Raw genomic sequence first — 22570 nt, 5'->3', positions numbered from 1 at the left:
TAGAGACAGCTCAATGAAGCAGGAGAAAAGTGGGGAAATAGGGAGAATGTCCTTCACAGAGCCATAACCCTCTGGAGCTCCATGCTGCTAACTCAGGGCACAGCCTGCAAAGTGAGAGCAGCTGGGTGGGGAAAGCCCTCAGGGAGCAAAACAGGAGCAGCTGCCTCAGCCTCCTCCCTGATCCTTCAAAAGGGCAGTAAAGTGTGTCTCTGGAGAAGGTGGGGAAGTCAGTGTTGTCAGCTCTTTAGCAGCAGGGTCTGTGCTCAACAACCAGGTAGTGCCACCCTGATCCCTTCCTGTCCTAGAAACCTGAAAGCCATTATGGGATATGTTGGTGGTGTTTTGTGAGGTGAAGGCTCACAGAATGTTAGTGGAGAGCCAGAGGGGGAATCTGATGCTTGCTTACATGAGGGCTCCTCCTGCCCAAGAAGGGAAACCTGCCTGGGATGAATGTGGATGTGGAGACTGTCTGGTACTGGTTAGGTTGGGCTGCCACAGTGTGGGGTTTTGGAGCTCTAGAGTCCAAAGCCTGGGGTTGCTCTGCACAGCTCCTGATAGAAAGCTGTTACCCCTATCCTGGCACACCTGGCTTTCCTCCCCACAGCTCTTACCAGGTTCTTGATCCACTTGTTTGCTTGTCCTTGTGGGTCTATGTAGTGAGTCCAGCGCAGGGAGAATCGGGTTATTACCCCATTCTCCACAGACAGGGCATCGTTGGGTAAACCAGCAATCTAACAGGGTAGAAAAAGTTGTTGGGGCACCTGGTAGCACACATAGGTGACCAGAGAGAAGCCCTTGCTGCCCTGGCCTGAGTGCTCCCAGTGGGTGGACAGGGGATGGTGGTGAAGGTACCTCTGCCCAAGCTGTGGGATCAGGCTTGGGCTCGGCTCTAGGCCTGAGAGTTGTAAAGGACAAGCCTTACAGGTCAAGGCTGATGTCTTCATTGCTGCTGCCCAAGCCTGGCAGCAATTCCAGCTCTGCAGTGTGGAGGTGCTTGATCATTACCCAGCTGCTTGGTTTGGGGCTTGTCCTTTGGTGCAGGTGATCCTAGTGAGTGGTGAGCTGAGTGTTTTAGTCTTTACCCGAGGTCCTTTCTTCCTCAAGTATTGTTTGTTTTGTTTTGTTTTGTTTTTTTTTTTTTTTTGCAACTTGCCTGCCAGGAGCGGATTTCCACGGGGTCTCCAAGGGTGTTGATGAGGCTTGCATCCCAGCTGTGGGGAATGTAGTTTTTGGCCAGCTCCTTCATCCACTCCTCAGACAGTGCTGCACGGTAGTCCCCCTGCCATGAGAAACACCATCATAGCCTTTCTCTAAGTTGCAGCTGGTCTGTTGTGAGTATCTAAACCCTTCTGTTCCCATTCAAATGGGCCCTATGCAGCCTCTGGCACAAGTGGAGAGAGATCCTGGAAGGATCTCACGCCCTTGTGTCCTATTCCTTTCTCCATGGCCAGGACAGCAGAGCTGCAAGCTGAGTGCTGAGCACTGCCCACTTACTGTGAAAGGGCCCAGGTAGGCCACAAAGCCAGCTGCAACCAGCACGTCCCCAGAGCTGTTGTTGATCTTGCCATCCAGGCTCTCCACGGTGTCCTGCCAGCGCACCTTCTCATCAGCCAAGCTGTTGATGAGCTGTGGGATAAGTTGCACACGTGAGAGCTGCTGTGTGGTCTAACTTTGTGTCCTGGACCTGCTGCTCTCTGGGTAATGCTGCAGGTGACTTTGGTGACCAGAGGTTGGGGTGGCCCCTGACATATTCTGAATTCTATGTCTGGCTTTGAGCACTCAGTCCTGGGATTACTGAGCTGCTCTCAGCTGTCCTGGAGACCTATTACTAGTTGAGGAAGCTGTGCACAGGAGGACAGCAGCTTTTCACATCAGTGCCTGGCTAGCTTAGCTTTCCAGTCCTGTTGAGCTGCTGAGATCAGGGCAGGCAGCTTCAGCCTAGGATTGTCATGGATGTTTTCACCACTGCGCTGCGTGGTCTGAAATTGAGTTGCCTCATATAAGCAGGCAGAACCCAGCTCTGTCCCTTACCACATCAGCACGGGCCAGTCGCTGCAGACACTGCTCACACTTCATCTCCAGCTCCTCCTTATTGGCTTTGCAGGCCTCATACTTGGCTTGCAGCATGGCAATGCCATCTTCAACCTCCTTCAGGCGTTGCTTGGCTTCATCAAGGACTGCCTGAGTGGCACGCAGGTCCTCCTCTGCCTCCCGCAAGGCTTGCTGGGAAGATGCACAAGGAAATGGTGGGGGTATGTTGGGCATGTGGTCAGGCTCTTCCCCAAAAGCCAGAGACCTTGGAGCAAGAGCTGGTTTTCTGTAAAAGCGCTTGCTGATAAGTGCTAGCTACTGATATCTCAATATCTCAGTCAATCCAATCCCTGGATGACAAAGATGTTATGTCCTGACCTGCAGAACGTGGTGGTTCCCAGCATCTCCAGCAGAAGGGAGCAGCTGGTACCCTGTTCCTGAACACCAAAAGCAACTGGGTCACACAGTCTCTTACCCGCTTGGGCTCCACGACCTTGGACACAAAGTGGTACTTGTGCATGGCACGCACCCACTGGCAGATGGAGGTACAGGCTTTGGACACCTTGGCGATGGCAGCTGGCTGAAACTCCTCATTGTCAATGTAGGGCTGGATGGCCTTGATCACATTGTCTGAAATATTGTCCTGCAAAGAATGGTGGGAGAGAAAGAGACTTCTCCTCAGTCAGATCTCTAGCATGCTCATCACTCAACTCCTAAGGGTTTCCCCCAGAGGCAGCAGCATCCCAGGACCTGACAGGGTGGTCAAGGCATCACACTGAAGCAAGAGGAATCGAATTGCTGCACGCTGAGGTCTGGGAGCCACAGCTGTGGGATTGGGTAAATCCCTTCCCATACCACTTCTATATAGCTCCTCCACACAAAAGAGCAGGGGGACAGAATGTGAAGATTTGTGTGTCTGGGTCCCATTGCCCAAGGCAATGAAGTGCACCCAAATGACATGAGGGCCTGCAGGCCAAATACACCCCTATCCTTGGTGTTGCTGAAGGGTGTTGCCCACAAGGAGCTCAATTTGTTACTGCTGTGAGAAGGATGTCTGTGAGCCAATACCTGATCCCACTCACAGCCTCCTTCTGCCACTGCTTACCTTATCATAATCATACAGGCTGTTCAGGAACTGCACTGGGTCCTGGAGAAGGGCCCTGCCTGGCTCCCAGTAATCATCCACCTTGGTGCCTATCTTTTCTCCTGCCACCTTTTTGGGCTTTTTTCCATGCATAATGCAGACAGCTTCAATCACAATCTTCACACCAGGGGGAGGCCGCTGCAGGGCTCGTACCTGCAAAACCCAAATGGAAACAGTGGGTTAACTTGATTCTCTGGGAGATGGGGTGCTCATCCCTCCCTCAGCAGGGCCAGCAGAGACTGGGACCAGAGGCAGGACACTTAGAGAATGCAATACACAGGCAGGAAGGACAGAGGCATTTGAAAGGAAAGCTGGCTATCAGAAAGGGCATGGAGCAAACTAAATGTAGGCTGAAAGAGCCTGCTCTGATACCTGATAGGTGTGTCCCTATGGGCTGAATGTATCTCGGCAAAGGAGATGTATGGCCCCAGGGAGAAGGCTGTATGGAAATGGGGCACGGGCAGGCTTTCCCCCTTGTTCTATGGGCTCTCGTCTGTCTTGCACCCCACCACAGCAATGCCACACCCCACGAGCTGGTCTTCAGCACTTGTGGAGTGCTGCTGCAGCACCCTTGAGATGACTGTAGTGTCAGGACCTCTGAGGATGACTCCTGCTTTATCCCTTCTAGTGCTTGACCATCCTTGCCATGTTCAGCTGGAGATATTCCCAGGCCTTCCCACTGGACACTGTCAGCAGAGCAGCGGACTTCATGGCAACGCTGAGGCTGATCTACCCCCACGCAGACACCCTCTGTGAGAAGGACTTTGAGTGGCTCTTTGACTGCCCTGAGACAAAGCAATTCCTCGAGTGGTTCTGCAGCATGGTGGGTGAGGAGAACGTACTGAGCCCAGCTGAGGTGGAGGCCTATGAGGCCCTGCTGGCTGCAGGCAAACCCATCTTGGAAGGAGATGCCCTGGAGGAGGCCCTGCGGATGTGCTGCCAAGTCATGCAGCTCCCAAGCATGATAGCAGATGAGGGGCCCTCTCAAGAGGCCCTGCAGCAGGAGCTTCAGGAGCTGAAGGACTATCGTGACCGTCAGCTCTGGAGGTACAGGAAGCTGCTGGCCTGGACAGACAAGCTGCAGCAGGAGCAGAAGTATTTGGAGGAGGAGGAGAATGTGGTGAAGCAGGACTTGAGGATGGCTCATATGGACCTGAAAGAAAAGATCTTCAAAACCAGAGCTGTCTTGAGCCAGGTCAGCCAGGCTGCAAAGCAGGTGTCAGAGTGTCAGGTGGGGATGGGCCAGCTGCCAACACTGCTGTGTCAGATAGATCTCGGCCCTTACCTGGAGCAAGAACAACAGGCCACCAATGCATTTGAGAGGTTCATCCAGCAGGTCCTACCAGAGAGTGTCCAGGCTCCAGATGCTTGGGAAGCAAGTGCACAGGGAGAGAGAAGCCTGAAGGAAGGGCTGGAGGCTGGGGCACAGATGGACTCATACTGTGAAATGCCACAAGAGAGAAGAGGAGCTCCTTATCAAGAATGTACAAAGACACCGTCGGGGGTGGCACCAGCAAGCTGGGGAATACTGGCCCAAGGCTCAAAAGCAGAGCTGCTATTGGATGTGGGGAATGAGAGAGATGTGCTGAGCATGGAGAGTGAGGAGGAGAGAGATGGTAGCCAGGATTTCACAGAGAGAATGGACACCAAAAAAACATCAATGCCAAAAAGCCTTGGGACTGATGAAGAGGATGAAGACAGCTTCTGGAAGGAGCTGGGCCAAATAGAGACAGCATATATCTGTGCTCGGAGGGAGGTTATAGTCACAGCAGCAAAAGTGGAAGGTGCCTGTGCTGCACTGGAGTGGGCCCAAAGGACTCTGGAAGCTCTTGAGGATAACCAGGTAGGGCCAGTGCCCCCATTCCTCCACCATCCTTTGTGGCAGGGTCTGCCTGCGGCAGAGGCAGTCCCTCCTGCTGACCACTGGAGCACAGCTGACAAGCTGGGAGGGAGTGGCAGAGCCAGCCTGTCTTGTGTCACCAGCCTGTCTTGTGTCACCAGCCTGTCTTGTGTCCCCCTGTGCAGCAGGCGGTCGAGGCCCAGCTCCGGAGCCAGGCTGCCGTGCTCCAGAGGCAGCTGCACACCCTGCGCTTCGACATCTCGCACGCTCTGACGCACCAGCTGCCGCCCCTGCTGAAGGCAGAGGCCCGGCACCGCTTTCGCCTGCCCATCCTGCACGAGCGCTTCAGCCGCGAGGCCGCCCGCCTCCAGAACATTGCCAGGAGGCAGGAGGCAGCGGCTGCGTGGCTGCCGAGCCAGCACAGCCGCCTGGATCTGCTGGAGCTCCAGCTGAAACGGGAGAGAAAGGAGCTGGAACAGAAGGCTGCTTGGTTGGAGAAGATCGAAACCATCACGAGGAAATCCCAGACCAGGCTGCAGGAGCAGCAGAACTACTTCAGAGATGCCAGGCCCTCCCAAATGGGTCATCCACGCAAATGGATAGACCCCAAGGACCTCACTGCTATACGGTAAGGGCCTGGGGGGTCTGAGCACGAAGAACAAACTGGATGTCGGGGCAGTGGCATGGGAATGGCCAAGGCAGACAGCAGACCCAAGCTACCAGATAGACTAGCAGTGCTCTTCTGCCAGTGCAGAGCCACTGTGACTCCATGGTGGTGTGAAATTCCCCAGATCTGCTTCTTTCTGGCTGGCTTGGACTGAGGAAGCAAAGTATGGGCTTGGAGAGTGGAATGAGTACAGAGAACAGAAGTTTTTCTAGAATGCTAAGGTAGAGAGTGTAGAGGCAAGTCTTCAGCCATGGAGAAGGAGAGCTGGGCCACAAGAAAACACAAGCTGCTTAGAGCAAGACCTTTCTCTGACTAGGTGCCCTGCATTGACTGGGTCTTCTCAGTCTTCCCCACACAGTTCTGGAGTAGCTGGGGCTGGTTTCAGTTGAAAAGAAATCACACACTGGCTCTTGAGCCAGCCTGGTCCTTTATGGTGCTCTTCCCAGAGCTCCATGACATGGGATGTTCATCAGGAGTGGCTGTCTTCTCATTGCTGACCCACATCTGCTTGCATCCCAGTCTTACAGTGCACAGCAACCTCAGAGCCCTGTTCTTCCTCAGCCCTGGTGCTGTACTCACAGCTCTGGCTGGCTGTCCCCTCTCACAGGCTCTGGGACATGCTGATGGGGGAAGATCAGGAGAAGCAGCCCTTCCGCAGCTACGAGGCCATGGCAGCCAAGTGTTCCCAGCTGGTTCAGGACAAGAGGGCACTGGAAGCCCAGCTGGAAGCTCCTATGCCCGACGTGCCTGCCCTGGAGTCCTCCATAGAGGTGGCCTATCACCAGCTGTACAACAGCTCCAACCAGCTGCAGCTCTCCTCGCCGGTAAGGAAGCACTGCTGCACCCCTCTGCCATCCTCCCTGGGTGCAGGGGGGAGACCTCGCTGCCTCTCAGCCACAGAGGGAGGGCAGGTTGGCCTGATCCTTGCCTTGTCCCAAAAACCATCCGGTGAGGCAGTGGCTGGCTATGGGACAAAGGTGATTCTCACTGTGTCTCACATGTGCTGTTCAGCGTCGAGATTGGGGTGCCTTAGCCAAGGTGTCCCAGTAAGCCACCTCTGCTCCTTGGACTGGGAGGGTTTGGAGGCCAGAGCTGCGTGGTTAGTTTGTTTCTGGGGGGCCGAGCTGTTCCACATGTCTGAGGAAAATCCCCTTATTTCTCCATGTTCACATGTGTTTGGGCTCTGTCCCTTAGGAGATCACCAAGCTGATGCAGCAATTGATCATCATGCAGGACGACCTCCACCAAAAGCTGACAGACTTCCTGGGTGACTTGGAGGTGAAGCACAGGGCTCTGGAGAACCCCATCCTGCAGACAGAGCGCAACCTTTATGTGTATTTTTACTGCGATGAGGATCGGCTGAGAGAGGTGGTGGAGGAGCTGGAGAAGCAGGCATCGGCTTCCTTCCCCTCCCGTGAGGGGAAAGGAGTAGGTCAAAGGGATCCTTGCTCCCTGCCACAGTAGTGGTGTCCTCTCTTGGTTGGGCTGGGTCCTTAATTCTGGACTGGGAGAGAACTGGTGGCCTCTGCTCCAGTGACAGGTTACTTGGGTCATGACCTGGCAGCTGGGTTTAAAAGAAACTGGGAACTTATTCCTTAAACACACAGTTTCCAGGGGCTGGTTTAGATGATGCGTAAGAAATTGATGCATCTTGTGGCATTGGAAGCCTTGGATAGACAAGACATCTCTCATGCCATCTTGACAAGAGGATGGGTGCTGGGGGCAAGAGGACCAACACTGTCTGTGTCTTTCCCCACTTTCTGGGGAAAGGGGTTGTGTATGTTTTTGGGAGAATAAAAAGGTCTGTTCCTCAGGACTGCAGAGCAATCAATAAGCCTGTCCCTTGTGTGGTGAAATCTACTCACTGAGTGTGATCTCTTGGCTATGGGCTGTGATGCTTGCAGGCTCAGAATCACCCTTCTTTCTCTCACTAGCCTATTTCAAGCCAGCATTCCTTGAATTCAGCCTGCTGCCTCCTCTCTGCCTGTGGTGGGTCCCTTTCCAAAAAGCCTGCAGGTTCAGGGTGCTGCCAGCTCTGTCCCTGTGCTGCACAGTCAGCACTTGGGGTTGCTTGGTGGTCCCTGCTGCCTACCCCCATGGACAGGCACGTGGGGCCAGCCCTCCTCCACAGCCTCTCCAGGACATGCTGCAAACACCCAGGAGCCCCTTACTGCTTTTCTGCCCCTCATTTTGCATCTGAAGGAGTGAAGGTGAGAAGCTGCATGGGCAGCTGCCCAGAGTGAGCCCAGGGGGACGGATGGAGGAAAAGGCTGGGGACGTTGCAAGCCTATTGAAGGGGAATTGCTGCAAAGGGAGAGGCTATCCTTGACCAGACCCAGCTTTGCCACCCTCTCCCTTGACACAGTTACCTCTGTAACATCATTTCTGTTGAGGTTCTTCAGGCTGGCAAGAGCAGCATCCAGGGCTGGGAGGGCTTCAGCCAAGTCCTTCTGAGCATCATCTGCAATGGCTTGGGCTTTCTGAGCTTTCTCATTGGCCTTTGCCTCCTCAGCCTGCACAGCACTTCTTGTCTCTTCAGCCACAGCTGTGTCCACCTGCAACACCATAGACAACCTCAGAAGCATGCTGGAGGCAGAGCTTGGCTTGGCTAGGAAAGGATCACAGCTGTCCTGGCAGCTTGTGTGTCTTCTTCCAGCAGATCTCAGGGACCTAACTGCTGCAGGGGATGCCCTTCCTGCACCATACTGGGAGAAGGTTTTTGTCAGCCTGTATAAACCATCCACAAGCTCCAGCTGTGGCTGTGCCTGGGATGATGTTAGTCTTGCAGGAATTAGCTGCTCTACCCATTGGCACGAGTAGAGGATGCATGGGGGAGGGTTGCAAATTTGTAGGGAGATGGAGGAATAGGAAGATATGCTTAGGGGTTTGTTTCTAAAACTGCCACTTCTGCCTACCCCAAGGGTTAAAACAGTACCACGAGGCATATCTGCTTATCTGCTCTGTGGAAATTTAGGAGATTGCAGACTCTTTCCCCTCTGCATGCAGAGCTGTATGATGTTAGTGTCCCTGTTGACTCTGGCCCAGTGTGGCCATCCCACAGTAGGAGATGGGCAGGGAGGAACACAAGGAGAGAAGGCAGTGACAGCTAACACAGAACAATTCCCTCTTCTGAAGTGGCATGAGTGACTGTGTGATGATCCCTGAGGTATGGGATCATCACACACTGATGGGGGTAGGCTGCAGCTGGATCAGCTCCCTGGGAATGGGATGTGAAGAAATGATCCTGTTCAACAACAATAGTCTGCCTTAGAGCTGCTCAGCCCACCTGAGGATTGTGTTAGGGTTGCTAGACTGTGCTTGCAAGGGCATGGGAGCTCGGAGCTCGGCTGGATGACCCCTGGGTGGTGGTTTCAGACAGGGGCATGGGAGCCATCGCTTCTGCAACAACTGGTGCTCACCTGCAGCAGAGCAGGACCCCAGCAGGAGGCAGTTTTTGCTGTCAGTGCAGCTCTGCACAAATATCTGCTGTGCCAATCAGGCGTTTTTACCTCTGATCAAGCAGGATTTTGCACAATCCCTGCCAGGCCCCTCCAGCCTGTGTCCAGTCCAGTCTGAGCATCAGAGTTAGAAAGTGCAGGGCTGCCCAGCAGCGGTACCTTTATCTGTTCTATGGTTGCCTCGGTGTCCTTGGCTGCCTGTGCCAGGAGAGGGCGGGAGGACTCCAGCTCCTCCTGCATCTTCGCTACATCCTCTGCTGTTCGCAGGAGCTGTGGGAGCAAAGCAGAGTTAAGAGCAGGGCCAGCAGCCAGGGAAAGCCCTAGGAAAGGGCTGTGCTGCCCTGGAGGGTGCTCCCTGCCGAGCATCGGGCTGTGCAAAGCACAGGTCTTGCCCCGGTTCCTGCTAAAGCAACAATCTGACACTGTGGTGCACTTGTAAACAGTAGTGCCTAATGCTGCCTGCACATGTTAGGCATCACTTCATAAGCTCGTGGCAATGAGGCAGCAGAACAATGTTTCTGTTAGAGGGCTTTCAATTACAAGGTCAGTAAGGAACATCCTGTGGTCACCTAAGACTGGGGATCATTATTCTTTTAGAGCTGTTGCAGACTCAAACCTTCAGAAAGACTGGCCCTGGCAGAAGGCATAGTTCTCACTCGCTTTAGCCTGAATTTTTTCCTGTCACACAGGATGTGTAGGACATCTCACTGCATCTCTGCAGCTATAAATACACTGCTCAGAGTGCATAAGGGGTGGCCTCAAAACTTTCCTGGGTGTGAGGAACAAACCTTGTCCAGGCCACTTTGCATCCTGTTTTTGGCTGTCTTCAGTTCCTGTTGCTTCTTTCCAATGAGGGAACTGAATATGCTGAGGAACTCCAGGTAGCTTTTGGGAGTGATATAATTGTGTCTGCCCAGTTCTGCTAGGAACAACTGGCACTTCTTTGCCACACTCTGGTGGATTGCTACACATACTTGAATCTACAAGGAGAAAGGAAAGAAGCAATCTTATTCAGCACTGAACATGTGAAAGGCAAATCCATGTGATGCCCAGAGAGAGCAAAAGGGGCTTATGAAGAACCAAACTGTACAGTTAGAGCAGAGCTCATGTGTGTGTGTGGGCTTTAGTGCCCTAGAGGGGTGACAAATGGCCAAGCCTGTTTCAAGGCATACAAAAGCTATGCAGTTCTGCATTTGAATGATCCTGCCAGGCACATTTCTGCTGCGGGGTAGGACACTTTTGAAGGTGTGCCCTACATCCATTGTCTTGGTATATCCAGAGACACAGCACATTGAACAGACGGGAGCAGATTATTCCCAAGTGTGGCACCTACCATTCCGCTGATATCTTCATTACCGCTACCAAGAAGTGGGATTTCACTCAGGAAGGAGGAGGCAACACTCTGCAGGGCTTCAGCAGGCCACTCATTGAACCAGTCAATGGTGCAGCAGTTCACAAGAGAGGGGAACTGCCTCAAGCGTGCGCGGAACACTTCTCCGATGGGGCTGAGGGCGAGGCATGCAGAGATGTGTTACAACTGGCTCTAAATAAAAGGACAAAACAGCTTTCCTTCTACAGAACCACCCTGAAGCCTTGCGGAGTAAGAGGGACAGGAATACACCCAGGGAAGGAGGGAAAAGGGGAACGAAAGTTCAGGCAGTGAGCTGCATGCCCAAAGGTACACGTCTGAGCCCATTCCTTGGCAGTCCTCGGCATATTCTGGAAGTATTAAGATGGTAGTAGGGTGACGGTTTATGGGTCCCTCCCTAGGGAGAACACTTAAGCGATAAGAAATAAATGTGCTCTGAAGTTTATTTCAAGCAGGTGGGTGCAGGGATCACATCACCAAACCAGAATCATGCCCCTGATTCTTCTACTTGTTCTTGCACTGGGAATGCCCTGTACCTTCTGGTATCCCTTCTGCAAGGGAGCAAGCTGCTTATGGACTGTGCATTAGATTCATAAGCAAACATGGTGCAACTGAGCCCCAAATTCAAGCAAGATATGTCTGTAACAAATGGCTCAGTGGTGCAGGGAGGAAGAGGTACCTTGTGTTTCATCTGAATCACACATAATCATACTCTTGAAAATTTCAAACTTCGTCTTGAGACCAGCAAAGTGTTAAAAAAAAAAAAAAAAAAAGTATTTAGTCCTAGGGAAAGGTGTTCTGCAAACCATCTTCCTATTCTTTCTCCTCCTCCAAAGTCTAGGGCTCGGAAATAAAGATCCCATTACACGGTGAAGCAAGGCAAAGGATAAAGAGGGAATAATTAACATTAAAAGCATGGAGCTGTAGGCCTGAAGCGTACCTCATGCACAGGACCATGTGGATATTGCTGCGAACCCGTGCTGTGTATGCAGCCATCAAATTGGCCTTGGTGGGCTGCTGCCCTAGATCTCGAACAATAGGCTTCATAGCTGTCAGGATCTGGTCTTGGTCCTCAGGATTGTAAATGTTAGGAATGTCACCAGAGTTGAGCAAGTTGTTGATATCTTCGAGGAAGGATTCACTTTTAATCTAAGTAGATGATAGGTAAAAAAAAAAAGCAGTTTCTTATGTCAGAAAGCAGTCATGTCTCACATGCCACGGAGATAATTTCTGCATAAATACAGCCCTCAGCCTCTGTAATAAGAAACACTTCTGTGATCACTTGACTCCAGAAAGGCACACCCTGATTCTTGTCCAGCACTTCCCATTAAACAGCCTTATTCAGCCATTTCAGGTGTGGGAGGGTGTGTTTGAGAACAAACCTCCTTCTGCCCATTCCGTGCCTCCTTACAGACCAACTGAGCTCAGGCTCTTGCTCCCTGCCTCTGCAGTGAGACCTCAGACACCTGGTTGCTCCGGGTCTTCGTTCCTCCAGCACAGAACTCTTCATTATTAAAATAAAGCTTATCAATGTGGGAGACAGAGTAATTGTAGGGATGTGTCACAGGCTGTGGGACGATCTCCCTCCAGCACTACACTCACCTCTCCACCTTTGCTAAATCAGAAATACACAGCATCCATCTCCTTGACTAAATGTACCCTCCTGGGCCCCTTTGCTCCCACATATGCTTCTCACTGCAGGGAAAAGGCTGCAGGAACAAGCAGCATTTGACTGATGCTCATCTCCCTGCTTAGGGCTTCGCCACAAGGGAATGGTTCCTGTGATAATGAAGGCAGTAAAAAAGCCTATGGGGAACATAACTGTGATTCCAGAAGTGGAAATTGGCCTAGTCATTAGCAAGTTACAGTTTACAGTTACAAGCCAGCATTATCCTGTGGAACAGCAGTAGTAAGGTCCTAAATATACTCTATTTTTGAAAAAGAAAAGAATCGTTTTACTTAGGACTTCCAATATCAGTGGCCAACATAGTGCTTAGCTTCAGACAACTAAAATCTATGTACCCACCATACCCTTGGATGGAGCTGAAAGGAGCTTCCTTGAGCTAGAGAAGAATCCACCCACTCACACACAGCTCTACAGACCCTCCAGCAATAAATGCACCACCTCCAGTTTCCCTGGGGCTCTTTTATAAGATGATGAATACAGGCTACTGAAGAAATACAAGTTGTGTCTGGTTTGTGTCAAGCTCCTTAATACTCTGTAGGGGAATTTATTGAGCTTGGAGATGTGTTTTTGACTCCTTTTGAGATGGAATCCACCATGCTAATACTCCTGTACCTGTGTGTCTACAAACAGGAAGGTCTTGGGTAGACTTTGAAGGCCTGCCTTCATCATGATCTTCCTCACATCATCTCGCCATTCGGTCATGCCATAATTTTTGGACAGTTCAATCTGGAAACATTCATTTTCTGCCCTAAAGGAAAGAGAAGCCTGTGGAATTACATCAGATTAAAATATCCTCTTCTGTCAATTCCCAGTACGTGTTGTGGACTCAAGGGGAATGGACTCAAGGAAGTTGTTTTCCTACAGTGAGTTCCGAGCACACGCTTGTCCTTATGCACCAAGGACAGCCACCAACCCAGGAACATGTTTTACACAAAGCAGAGATACCAGAGCTAGCTAGAAACCCAGTGCAGATGTGCATGTTAATTGAGTCCTAGCTCTTGACTCATTTGAGGAGTCAGCAGCCAGAAAAACATGTAACTGGCAGTGGGAAGGACAGAAAAAGAGATTCTCTGAAGGCAGCCCCAATGGAGCTGCTCCACATTACATGCATAGGTGGGAGTGCATTACTTACATGTGAGATGCCAGTCTGGTGAGAGACTGTCTCCCACTTCCCCCAACACCCAGGAGAAGAGCATTGCCCGGAGCCTGCCGCAGAATCCGGCTGATTCGGCAGATGTGCTGTATCGCATCCATGAAAAGCACGAGCTTCAGTTCTGGGGTGTTGCTTTGATTGTACTCCTCCAGGTAGTCTTCAATCACAAGCTTCAGCTGTGGGTAGAAATGCTCAGTTGTGGCTACCAGATAAAAGCAATTGTGTGTGGAGGGAGGGTTATTGTCTGCCGGCACAGCCAGGACTAGGGGAGGGCAGAGCCTGGTGCTTAACAGGGTCTGGGAGCAGCTCTCCTCCATGCTCCTATAAGGAGCTGCCACTGGATGGGCTGAATTCAGTTAGTGGTGGTGGCAGCAGCTGCTCAATGGTGACCTTAAACTAACTCAGGCAAGTGACTATAGTCTGCTGTTCCCAACAGTGCTGTTTGCCTCGAGCAACAGCAGGGTGTAGTTCAAAATAAAAGAGCTTATGGCTGCCTGATCCATACTGCTCCAAGGCCTCCCTCTGGGTTAGCTCCCTTGCTCTATAGCTGACCACTGCCTGCTGCTGAATCCTGTGGTTAGGATCCTGGCTGGAAAGCACAGGTGCTGGGAAAGAAAACAACACTGGCTGTAGATGGGTACAGTAACACACTCCTCTCCCAGTACAGCCATCACATGGAATAGCTGCAGGAGCAGTTTCTCCTGCCCTTCCCAGGGCTCTCTTCAACAGCACCCTCAGGCCAGAGAAGGAGATGAAGCATGAAGACATCTGGGATTTGATCCTACCCCCTCACCAATCTCACTGTGAAGCTGGGAAAGCAACACCAGCTGGAACTCATACAGTGCTGAGATCCCTGCCTAGATGCCAAAGTGCTGTGTGCATCAGTGGGGACTGTGCAGCTGCCTCTAAGTCTGGCTGTCTTGGTGGAGGACAGGCCTACCTACTTTGTGAAAGGGATTGGAAAGCTCAGTTAATTACCAGTCCTTGTCACACAGCTATCACAAGAGGAGAGACGACAGAATAATCATCTGTTTCTGATAATGAGAGCAAAAGGCACCACTCATTGCCTTTGCTTAATTACCACTACCCAAGTACTCCCAGTATCTTCTCCAACAGGGAGTCTGGCAGCAACATTAATTACTTGTAAAGGTCAATTGTGAAGTCTTTAATGGCAAAAGTAGTATTGTTTGGGGGTAATGTGCCATTTCTTTCCAGCAAATTTCACTTTTCTCTCCCATGTGTGGCTCGTTTGGGAGATTTGGCATAGCAGGCTGCCTCCAGGATTGCAATGAAGAGACAGCTTGTTCCACCTCAACTGCCCATCACAACACATGCAGCCACTGTTCATATATGGGGTAGGATTTCTCAAGAGACCCCTGGGAGGGTTTGTGGTTTCAGACACCTCCAATTAAAACACTGCCATTGTTACTATTACTGTTTTCCATTGTTTATAGAAGACCAGGAAGATGCGAACGTAGTTCACAACGTGATTCCCAGGGTCCTTACCTTATCCTGGCTGTCAATTGCTTGGTATACTTTGACATTGGCACCTGGCTCCATGAAGTCTCCAAATAGAACTGGCAGCGTGGGAATGACCTCCTTAAAAGTGGTGCCAAACTCCTCCATCTTCTTAGTCATTAGGTTGTCAAACCAGCTCCGGTCCTCGTCGCTGACCAAGCGATCACGGAACACTCGGCAGCTCTCATGGTACCACAATCTCAGCAGGTGCTCTTTGTTCTGGTAGGAAATCCCAGCAAAACAGCCCCCGTGAGAGAAGCAGAGAAGTGTTATGAGCATTGCTGTCAGGAAATCTGGTTCCTGCCCAGCATGTGGCCAGCTCCACTCCTGTTAGAAGGCAGCTGGAGCGGAGAAAGAACTGGGCGGAGGAAGCTGCTTTCCCTTCTCCTCTCAAAAACAACTCTTGTCAAAACAGCTGCTTTGCAGAGAGCTCATTACAGCTTCAGCTTATCCCCCTCTATTTGTCCATATGTCAGGCTTTCTTTGAGAGATTTAAATTTTCTGTTCTTTGTTTTTATCTTTCCCCAGTTTGATTTAATTTTTACGGGTTTTTTGTGTGTTTTTTGAAAGATCCTCTTATTTGGTTGATAGCACAGAACCTATAGTACTTAGGGCCCTAAGTACTTCCAGTGATAATTCAATCTCTACTGGCCAGGCTGGAGCCAGAGCAAGGTTCTCAGGAGAGCTGAAGGGGCAGAAGCCTCCACTGACAGAAGCAGGTAAGAGAACAACACTTCTGCCCTGCTTGGTCCCTGTCTGATCCCCCATGACTCCATCCAGCCCTGAATGGGTGGGCTGTGTCCTACTGACTCCCTGTGGCCACTCACCTGCTTCACCATGCCAAGGAAGGCCTGTGATGAAGGGGGGGGTCTGCCTGCTGCTGGTACCAGACAATAGCCAAAGGGGAGGCCACCCCACCCATTGAGCAGCATCAAAATACATCTCCAGTGGGAAACTGAAGCCTGTTTGCAGGCCTGTGGATGAGGCCTCAACTAGAACATTTCTGGTCTTGTCCTGGGTGGCAGGGCTGTGCTGATGGGAGGACTCACCTCGACCTTGCTGGGCTCAGCCATGAGCATGCCCTGGAACACCTTTGAGAGGTCTCTCAGGTTGAAGGTGTAATGTGACTTTGCTGGCGTGGGTAGCAGCTGGGATGTGATGGTCAAATATACGGAGATTGTGGCATCTACTAAGGGCTCATTCAAGTCTTTTACTGCATCTGCTCCTGCTGCAGAGACAGAAGTAGTGGGAGAGGATGTCAAGATGGTGACTCTGGGCTGAGAAGGTCCTTGCAGTGCAGGAAGATGGCACTGAGTGTCAGAGGTGCTGGCTAGGACTTGGGCAGGAACGCACTTTTTTCTGCTTTTTTTGGCAGAGACACTGAGGGACCTGACCAAGCACCTGCTCACTGCAGTGGACAGCTGCCAATGGGTTTATCAACTAATGTGAACCAGATTTGGGAGTGGAAGAATGTTTCACAATGATTCTGTGGTGTGAAGACTTCATGCCCCCCAGGAACAGAGGAGGCACTGCCAGACAGGTAATTGATGCCTACCTGAAATATTCCAGACGGATTTTCCTTCTCCCTCCTTGCATTCCTGCAGTGAAATCTCAGCTACTTTTAAGCTAGAAGGTGTGAGTGCCCTCTTAGCTAAACCCCCTGCAATTTACTATGCCCAGCAAATGCAAAGCCACTGAGGAATACTTTCTTATGCAATAGTCTGGCAAGGTTTAAACACAGCTGCCAGTTTTAGAGCATAATTATTTTTTTTTCTCCCAATGAAGCTTATTACAAACACTCCTGGAGAAGTAGAGCCCTGTGACACTCCAGCATTTTGCACTGCTTTGCATTATTTCAAAAATCCTTTAGTTTCTCTCTAAGCCACAGCTAGATGTTTCAGTATGCCCCTGAAATCACAGTCAGGTACTGGTGCTTCTGAACATTGCAAGCACTCAGAAAGCTCTGCTCTGCTTCTCCCATAGCTGACTATTCTCACTCCTTTCTACTGGCATATTTGCAGATGAGGGCATATTTGCAAAGATGATCCTAAATTCCCACCCTGTCAAGTATAAGAGGACTCATTTCACTCCAAATGAACCCTTTTTTCATGGTGGCTGTAGCACCATGCTCAGATCCACCCTACTCAGCTGTCCACAGGCTGCAGCAGATGGAGAGTAACAGAAGGCTCTGCTTCCACAGAAGGCTGTTGTCTGGGCAAGTGTCTGCCTGCTGAAAGCACAGGTAAGTTGTGCCATGCTGTGCCCACCAGCTTGTTCTGTTCACAGTCTCTCTCATCTTTCTGCTCTTACTTACGCACTGGATTTCTGTAACTTTTTTCTCCTAGGAGTCCATCTAGAAAAAGACAAAAAAATGAGTTCCAGCTTAACCTGTTGAGGTTAAGAATATCTGCATCATCCATCACAAAAAAAAATCCTCTTTGAAAGGGCCAGGCTATAGGATAACATAAGCAACAGTGAAAGCCAAAGCTAAAGTTTGCTTTAAAGATTTGCACCAGCTGAGTTCGGCCCTGAGACTAAACAGTGTATGAGCTCTCTGTTTGCTAAGCCTCATAAAACACTTTCCCTAAAGCATCTTCAAGCAACTACTCCAAGTTCCAGTTTTCAACACTTTGATCAGATCATCAATATTAATTCCTCCCCTTCCAAACTCCATTATCATCTGGTCGACTTGCAACATGAGGAGAAGGTGGCAGTTTTCTGCAGGACTTACCCATCCAGCTGCCGAGGATGGTGGAGAAGATCTTCTTCTTGCTGCTGTCATCCATCTCGGTGAAGGAGAGGTAGTTGAAATGGCGAGTGAGGCGTGGGGTGACAGGATTCCTTCCCCCTCCAGGAGGTCCCATGGCACAGACAAAATTAATATCTACCAGCCTCTTAAAAGTACCTTGGAGAGTGCAAAATCAGGAATGAATGCTGAGTTGTAGCTAAAAACCCTTGCCAGAAATCTCCACAGCAGGTACATGTATCTAACAGGCCAGCTCTTGCCAAGAGCTCTGGGCACAGGATCTGGCTCATACCGATCTGTTTCCGGTCGTACCAGCCCTGGTGGTCCATCCACTGCCGCAGCAGCTCGATGGGTGGCTGAGCTCCGTACTGCTCCAGCATGGGCATGTTCAAGTCATCGATAAAAAAGATGAAGTACCGACCAACTGGAGGCCCAAACACTCCCTTCCGCCTGCAAGGACAGAACCAGTGTCAGGACAACTCCTATGGCAAAGGTACTCCTAACTTGATCCAAAAGCATCTTTTTTTCCTCTGGATGCTTCCTGAGTCAACAGTTTCAGCTATTTTTACACTTGACACACTCCTTTGTAAGGGCCCTTGCATGGAAAAGATCTGGAGTGATGTTCCAAGCTTCTTTCCAAGCACGGGTGAAATTTTGTCTACTTATGCAAAATGCCAAGGAGTAAATGGGTGCATATAAAAGCAAAGCTTGAGCCCACGAACCTGTTGGAAACTTCCAACCAGTGGCTGACCAGAGAGGAGAAATGGAAGCTGTTTACTGTGGGGAGTAGGACTGCGGGTGGGCAGCCACATTTTCTCCCTTCATCACTTTCTGTAAAGATCCCACACCAGGGTTTGCAAACACCTGTGCTGTGAAATGTAGTATTTCTGGAATAACTAGAATTGGAGCAACTTTTACCAACCCTCACTAATCCTTCTCACTTTCCTGCCATTATAACAAGCTATTATTGGCCCTCACAATCCCAGCTCAGATGTGCTGTGTGTAGTACTTGTTATCCACAGCTGTATGTGCTCAGGGCCCCTTCAGGTCTTGGGATGAAATTAAATAGCCCAGTTGATAGAAACACTGAGCTCAGGGATACTGCCCTTGCACACACAGAAAGGAATCTTGCCTCTTATCCAGTTTGCTGTCGATGAGATCCTGGGTTTGGTTAGCAGAGGTGCGTGCTGAAAACATCAGGAAGTGGGTGATGTATTTGTTAGGCAAGTTCTTCAAAAGCTTGTCCGCAATTGTGAGACTTTTCCCTGTGCCAGTGGGACCAATGCAGAGAACCTAGAAGCACAATCAGCAATGCAGCATAATCACAGGCAAGCAGTCTGTGTTTCCCAGCACTCTGACATTTGCTGGAGGAAATCCAGGTTACTGCTCTTTTAGGCATTTAAAGGTTGGGAGAGGACTGTTGGCCTTGCTTCTTCAGTAAGGTCAGCTGCCCAACACCAAAATCTCTTGGTGTGGATGGAATCCAACCAGAGAAATATGAAATGGAACTGTAGGAAGCAGGTAAAGAGGGATGGTGACGGGCTATCTAGCAATTGCCGTGTTTTGATTGAACAGATGAGTGTCGATATTCCTTTGGGGTGCTGCCATGGTGCCTCGGGACTGAATGGATAACTCTTAGTGTTTAAACACAGATTAGAGCAGAGAAATACAAATCTGTGGGAGTGGGAAATAATATCAAAGTATTAGGCAGCTGTTAAGTTCTGACTGCACTGGGAGAGGAAGAGGCTGAATCAAAAATTCAAAGACAAGGCTGGGCACATACTGGCTTATAGTTGGTGAGCAACAGCTCCAGCAGATAGGCCATTCGGACTGTGTTCATCGTGGGCACAATAATGTCACAGAAGTTGGTGTCTGGAACCATGGTGAACTTTGCTGTAGCATCCAGCCACACCTCCCAGCGCACCTGAAAGATTGGAGTCTGCTTAGAGGGGGCAGTTGCATCTATCCCTTCTAGGAAAAGGAAAACTATTGCTGCTGTTTTCCCTGTCACCACTCCCTGTGTAATAGCTCGGATTCTGATGAGAAATTCAGGTTTCCAGCCCCTCTGTGGAGTCTTGCCACCCTTACCTTTCTGTATGGCAATGCTGGGAGTGTTCGACTCGTTACTTTTGGGAGGGACAGAGCCCAAGAGTTAGAGGTTATTGCCCCAGCAGTGACACACCTGCCCTCCCTCCTGAGAATTGGGATCAAAATGGGATGGAACACTTGTGATATTTGCAAGAACAGGAATTCTGCCCATGGCAGAAGGCCGAAGGGGGCTTATCTGGGATCCTGTCTTCCCATTCCGTGCCATCACCCATGTTGCACTCAGAGGCACATGGGATTTTCTACTTGTACAAGACATGGATCCCTTGTGCTAGATGGAAGCTGCAGACAAACCTCCCAGAGGCCACTGTACAAACGAGACAGAGGTTCTGCCAGGGCTGTGCTGGAGAATACAGGAGAAAATATACATTCCTGACCACCCCATGTGGCCTTCCCACTGAGACCACACTGGCACCTTCTGTTAAGCATCTGACACTCATGTGGGTTCTTTTCTTTCACTTCAAGAAGGGGAAGCATTTTCCCTCCTTTTTAAGTTCATTTTAGCCCAGAGTCCGGTGACTGTCAGTCAAGATGACCCTGACATGCCCTACACTGCTGTCTCTTGTGAAAAAGATGGAATATTTGTCTGCCTTGCTGCTACTCCAGACTCTGCTGCACACAGCTCTTCTGCTGTTGCTCACTGCTTTCTAACACAGACAGATCTATCCATCTGAGCTTCTCCCTGTCCTCCAGCAGCCACACCTGAGCCACCTCTGACTTTTCTGAGCACTGACATGGGCACTCAGGTCTCAAGTGACCAGCTCTTGGCTCAGCTTTGAAAGATCTGGTTCACAACTCTGAAGACAAGAAACTGCCTTCTTGATTCAATGAAAAGCTTAATTTTGATTTAAACATTCTTGTTTGCTTCCTTTAGGCCTTTCTTATTTGCCCTTGACGAGAAAATTCTACCAAATCCTGTAGGACTGTGTTGCTTCCTGGTCCCTCCACCTAAATTACCCAGCCTGGAATTAAAAATGAAATATTTTACCTCTCTAACGACTTCCTCATCCACATCTTCTTCAGTACTGCTAAGTCCAGCATCATCCAGTTTATAGTCATAAACCAGTCCTTCTTCTGGGAAGAGTAACCGGATCTGTGACAGTAAAGCTGTGGTGAACCTGGCTGCCACTCAGCTGAATTCTCAGGAGGATATGCACTACTTCAAGGAAGACTTTACTACTGGGATGCTACCCAGGCCAGGGGACTCAGGTCTCTCCCAGAACTTCCAGCTCCAGGGGTCCCTTTGAGGAAGTGGCATACCAGATGCCAAGAGGAAATCCATGCAAAGCCTCCAGGCATTCAGCTCTGATCCCCATTCCTCACTACTAATTCTTCTATAATGAGAGAAGATCTGCTTTTTCTTTACTCACCCTTTCCTTTGCCATCTTATTCCTGAGCCATGAGCTGAAGGCCTCACGCCCTGCAGAGTCTCCAGTAGCGCCCACACTCCAGATCAAGGCAAATATAAACCAAGGTTCAATCAGCTCTCCCATACGAGCAACCTTCTCCCGGGGAATTGTCTTAAATCCCTTAGAACCAGAGACAAGCAGAAGAAAAATTCTCAGGTATAATTGAGGTACACAAACCCCAGACTCTCCTTAATTTGCTCATAACTCTATTTAGCTTCTACGTAGTTTTTTCTAGTCAGTTTTTCACAGGCCTTGTTAATATATTCTGTGGATTAAAATTTGTTGTTTCACTGGTGTACTTGAGAGACTCTCTTTGCTGAACTAATGTCACAGAACAGGAGCTGGGAGAAGAATTTAGTCTAAGGTTTTTAATTTGAAAATTGTCCAGCCTTCTTCAATACTAATTCTCAAAGGACTTGCAATCTGAAGTGCATCACTGCTCAGCTCTGATCTCTGCTTTCCACTCATTCTCCAATTCCCTCTGCTATAAATAAAAGTGAACCTCTACCCTCCAGCCTGGTAGGCATGGAGCTTATCTTGTGTTCCTTCAGTGGGCAGAGCATAATCCTTCCAGGTTTACCTGTGCTTTGCTGGATGTTGTATTACCTTCTGCCACAGAGATGAGCTACAGCACGACCTTTCTGCACCAACATCTTGTTCTCTAGTGACTAACCCTTTCCATAACTTAGTGTTCTTAAGAGTTACAGGCACAAGTAACAGTGATAGAGGTAGCAAAATCTACCTTAATGGGAACGAAAGGCTGATACAAACATTCCAAGAGCACGAGGAGGCTCCTTGTGAGGTTACTGTCCGTTGAGGCAATTACCTCCTTCACAGAGCTTCGTAAAAAGTCGATGGCCTCCTGGAAAGACAGGCAGGGACAGCTTAGAGTCACCAGCCAGCACAGCTGTCTATGGTTTTACCTTCTTGTTCACCTCCATCATGTTATGTTTAGCAGGGAGAGCGTGACTGAGAATGCTGCCATTTCCAACTGCATCCCAAGTACCACTGTTTTGTCTGGAGAAAAGCAAGCTGAACCCCTTGTTCAAATCTTAACACCAAGAAACCTCTGGACCTCCCTTTTGGTTCTATGCAACAGTTACGTTCATCTTGTGCTATCTGTGCTGTTAAATGGTTTGCTCCCTTCAGAGCTTTCCTTTGCAGCTCCAGGTTCTTCATTAAAATAATGGCTTATCAGCAGAGTAGAAATAACAAGACTTGTTTGTACAACCTTCTCCCTGGAGGTACGCCACTGTAAGCTATGAAACTGCACTAGGGATGGCTTTGTCCAGAAGATAATTTTAAAATGAAATAAAACCAACTATAATGACCAATAAGACTTAGTCACATCTACAGAGATCGGTGAGTAACCTCTATTAAAGCCACAAAATTCACAGAGAAGTTTCTATGATAGGTATTATGCTGGTATGAAATGTTCCCAC

At 49.9% G+C, this 22570-nt stretch overlaps 2 protein-coding genes across 4 annotated transcripts in view; one reads left to right on the top strand and one right to left on the bottom strand.

Annotated features, from left to right (window-relative positions):
* Window positions 1-22570, bottom strand: part of DNAH1 (dynein axonemal heavy chain 1) — a 66767-nt gene that overhangs the window by 8323 nt on the left and 35874 nt on the right. Inside the window, exons 38-60 of the mRNA XM_069028326.1 lie at window positions 21871-21990; window positions 21090-21248; window positions 20708-20812; window positions 19397-19537; window positions 18746-18906; window positions 17906-18063; window positions 17599-17772; window positions 17182-17220; window positions 15917-16095; window positions 14856-15086; window positions 13329-13525; window positions 12809-12944; window positions 11450-11658; window positions 10474-10645; window positions 9929-10120; window positions 9300-9410; window positions 8052-8237; window positions 3137-3328; window positions 2507-2674; window positions 2032-2223; window positions 1495-1626; window positions 1154-1279; window positions 612-731 (exon numbers count right to left, since the gene is read on the bottom strand). Of these exons, the coding sequence (XP_068884427.1) occupies window positions 612-731; window positions 1154-1279; window positions 1495-1626; window positions 2032-2223; window positions 2507-2674; window positions 3137-3328; window positions 8052-8237; window positions 9300-9410; window positions 9929-10120; window positions 10474-10645; window positions 11450-11658; window positions 12809-12944; window positions 13329-13525; window positions 14856-15086; window positions 15917-16095; window positions 17182-17220; window positions 17599-17772; window positions 17906-18063; window positions 18746-18906; window positions 19397-19537; window positions 20708-20812; window positions 21090-21248; window positions 21871-21990 (3600 nt within the window). The remainder of the gene's footprint in view (window positions 1-611; window positions 732-1153; window positions 1280-1494; window positions 1627-2031; window positions 2224-2506; window positions 2675-3136; window positions 3329-8051; window positions 8238-9299; window positions 9411-9928; window positions 10121-10473; window positions 10646-11449; window positions 11659-12808; window positions 12945-13328; window positions 13526-14855; window positions 15087-15916; window positions 16096-17181; window positions 17221-17598; window positions 17773-17905; window positions 18064-18745; window positions 18907-19396; window positions 19538-20707; window positions 20813-21089; window positions 21249-21870; window positions 21991-22570) is intronic.
* LOC138117337 (HAUS augmin-like complex subunit 3) lies at window positions 226-7707 on the top strand. Of its 3 annotated transcripts, XM_069027519.1 has the most exons (6): window positions 1246-1331; window positions 1452-1509; window positions 3804-5018; window positions 5201-5643; window positions 6290-6506; window positions 6877-7707. In XM_069027519.1, the coding sequence occupies exons 3-6, from the start codon at window positions 3822-3824 to the stop codon at window positions 7144-7146; spliced, it is 2127 nt and encodes a 708-aa protein (XP_068883620.1). In that variant the 5' UTR covers window positions 1246-1331; window positions 1452-1509; window positions 3804-3821; the 3' UTR covers window positions 7147-7707. The 3 variants fall into 3 exon arrangements, with proteins under 3 accessions (XP_068883621.1, XP_068883622.1, XP_068883620.1); XM_069027520.1 differs by lacking the exons at window positions 1246-1331; window positions 1452-1509 and adding an exon at window positions 226-274; XM_069027521.1 differs by lacking the exon at window positions 1452-1509 and having other exon boundaries at window positions 1241-1331.

This window comes from Aphelocoma coerulescens, chromosome 12, assembly GCF_041296385.1.
Source record: "Aphelocoma coerulescens isolate FSJ_1873_10779 chromosome 12, UR_Acoe_1.0, whole genome shotgun sequence".
NCBI lineage: Eukaryota > Metazoa > Chordata > Aves > Passeriformes > Corvidae > Aphelocoma > Aphelocoma coerulescens.
The sequence above is the reverse complement of the archived record's forward strand: the minus strand, read 5'-3'. Positions and strand labels throughout refer to the sequence as shown.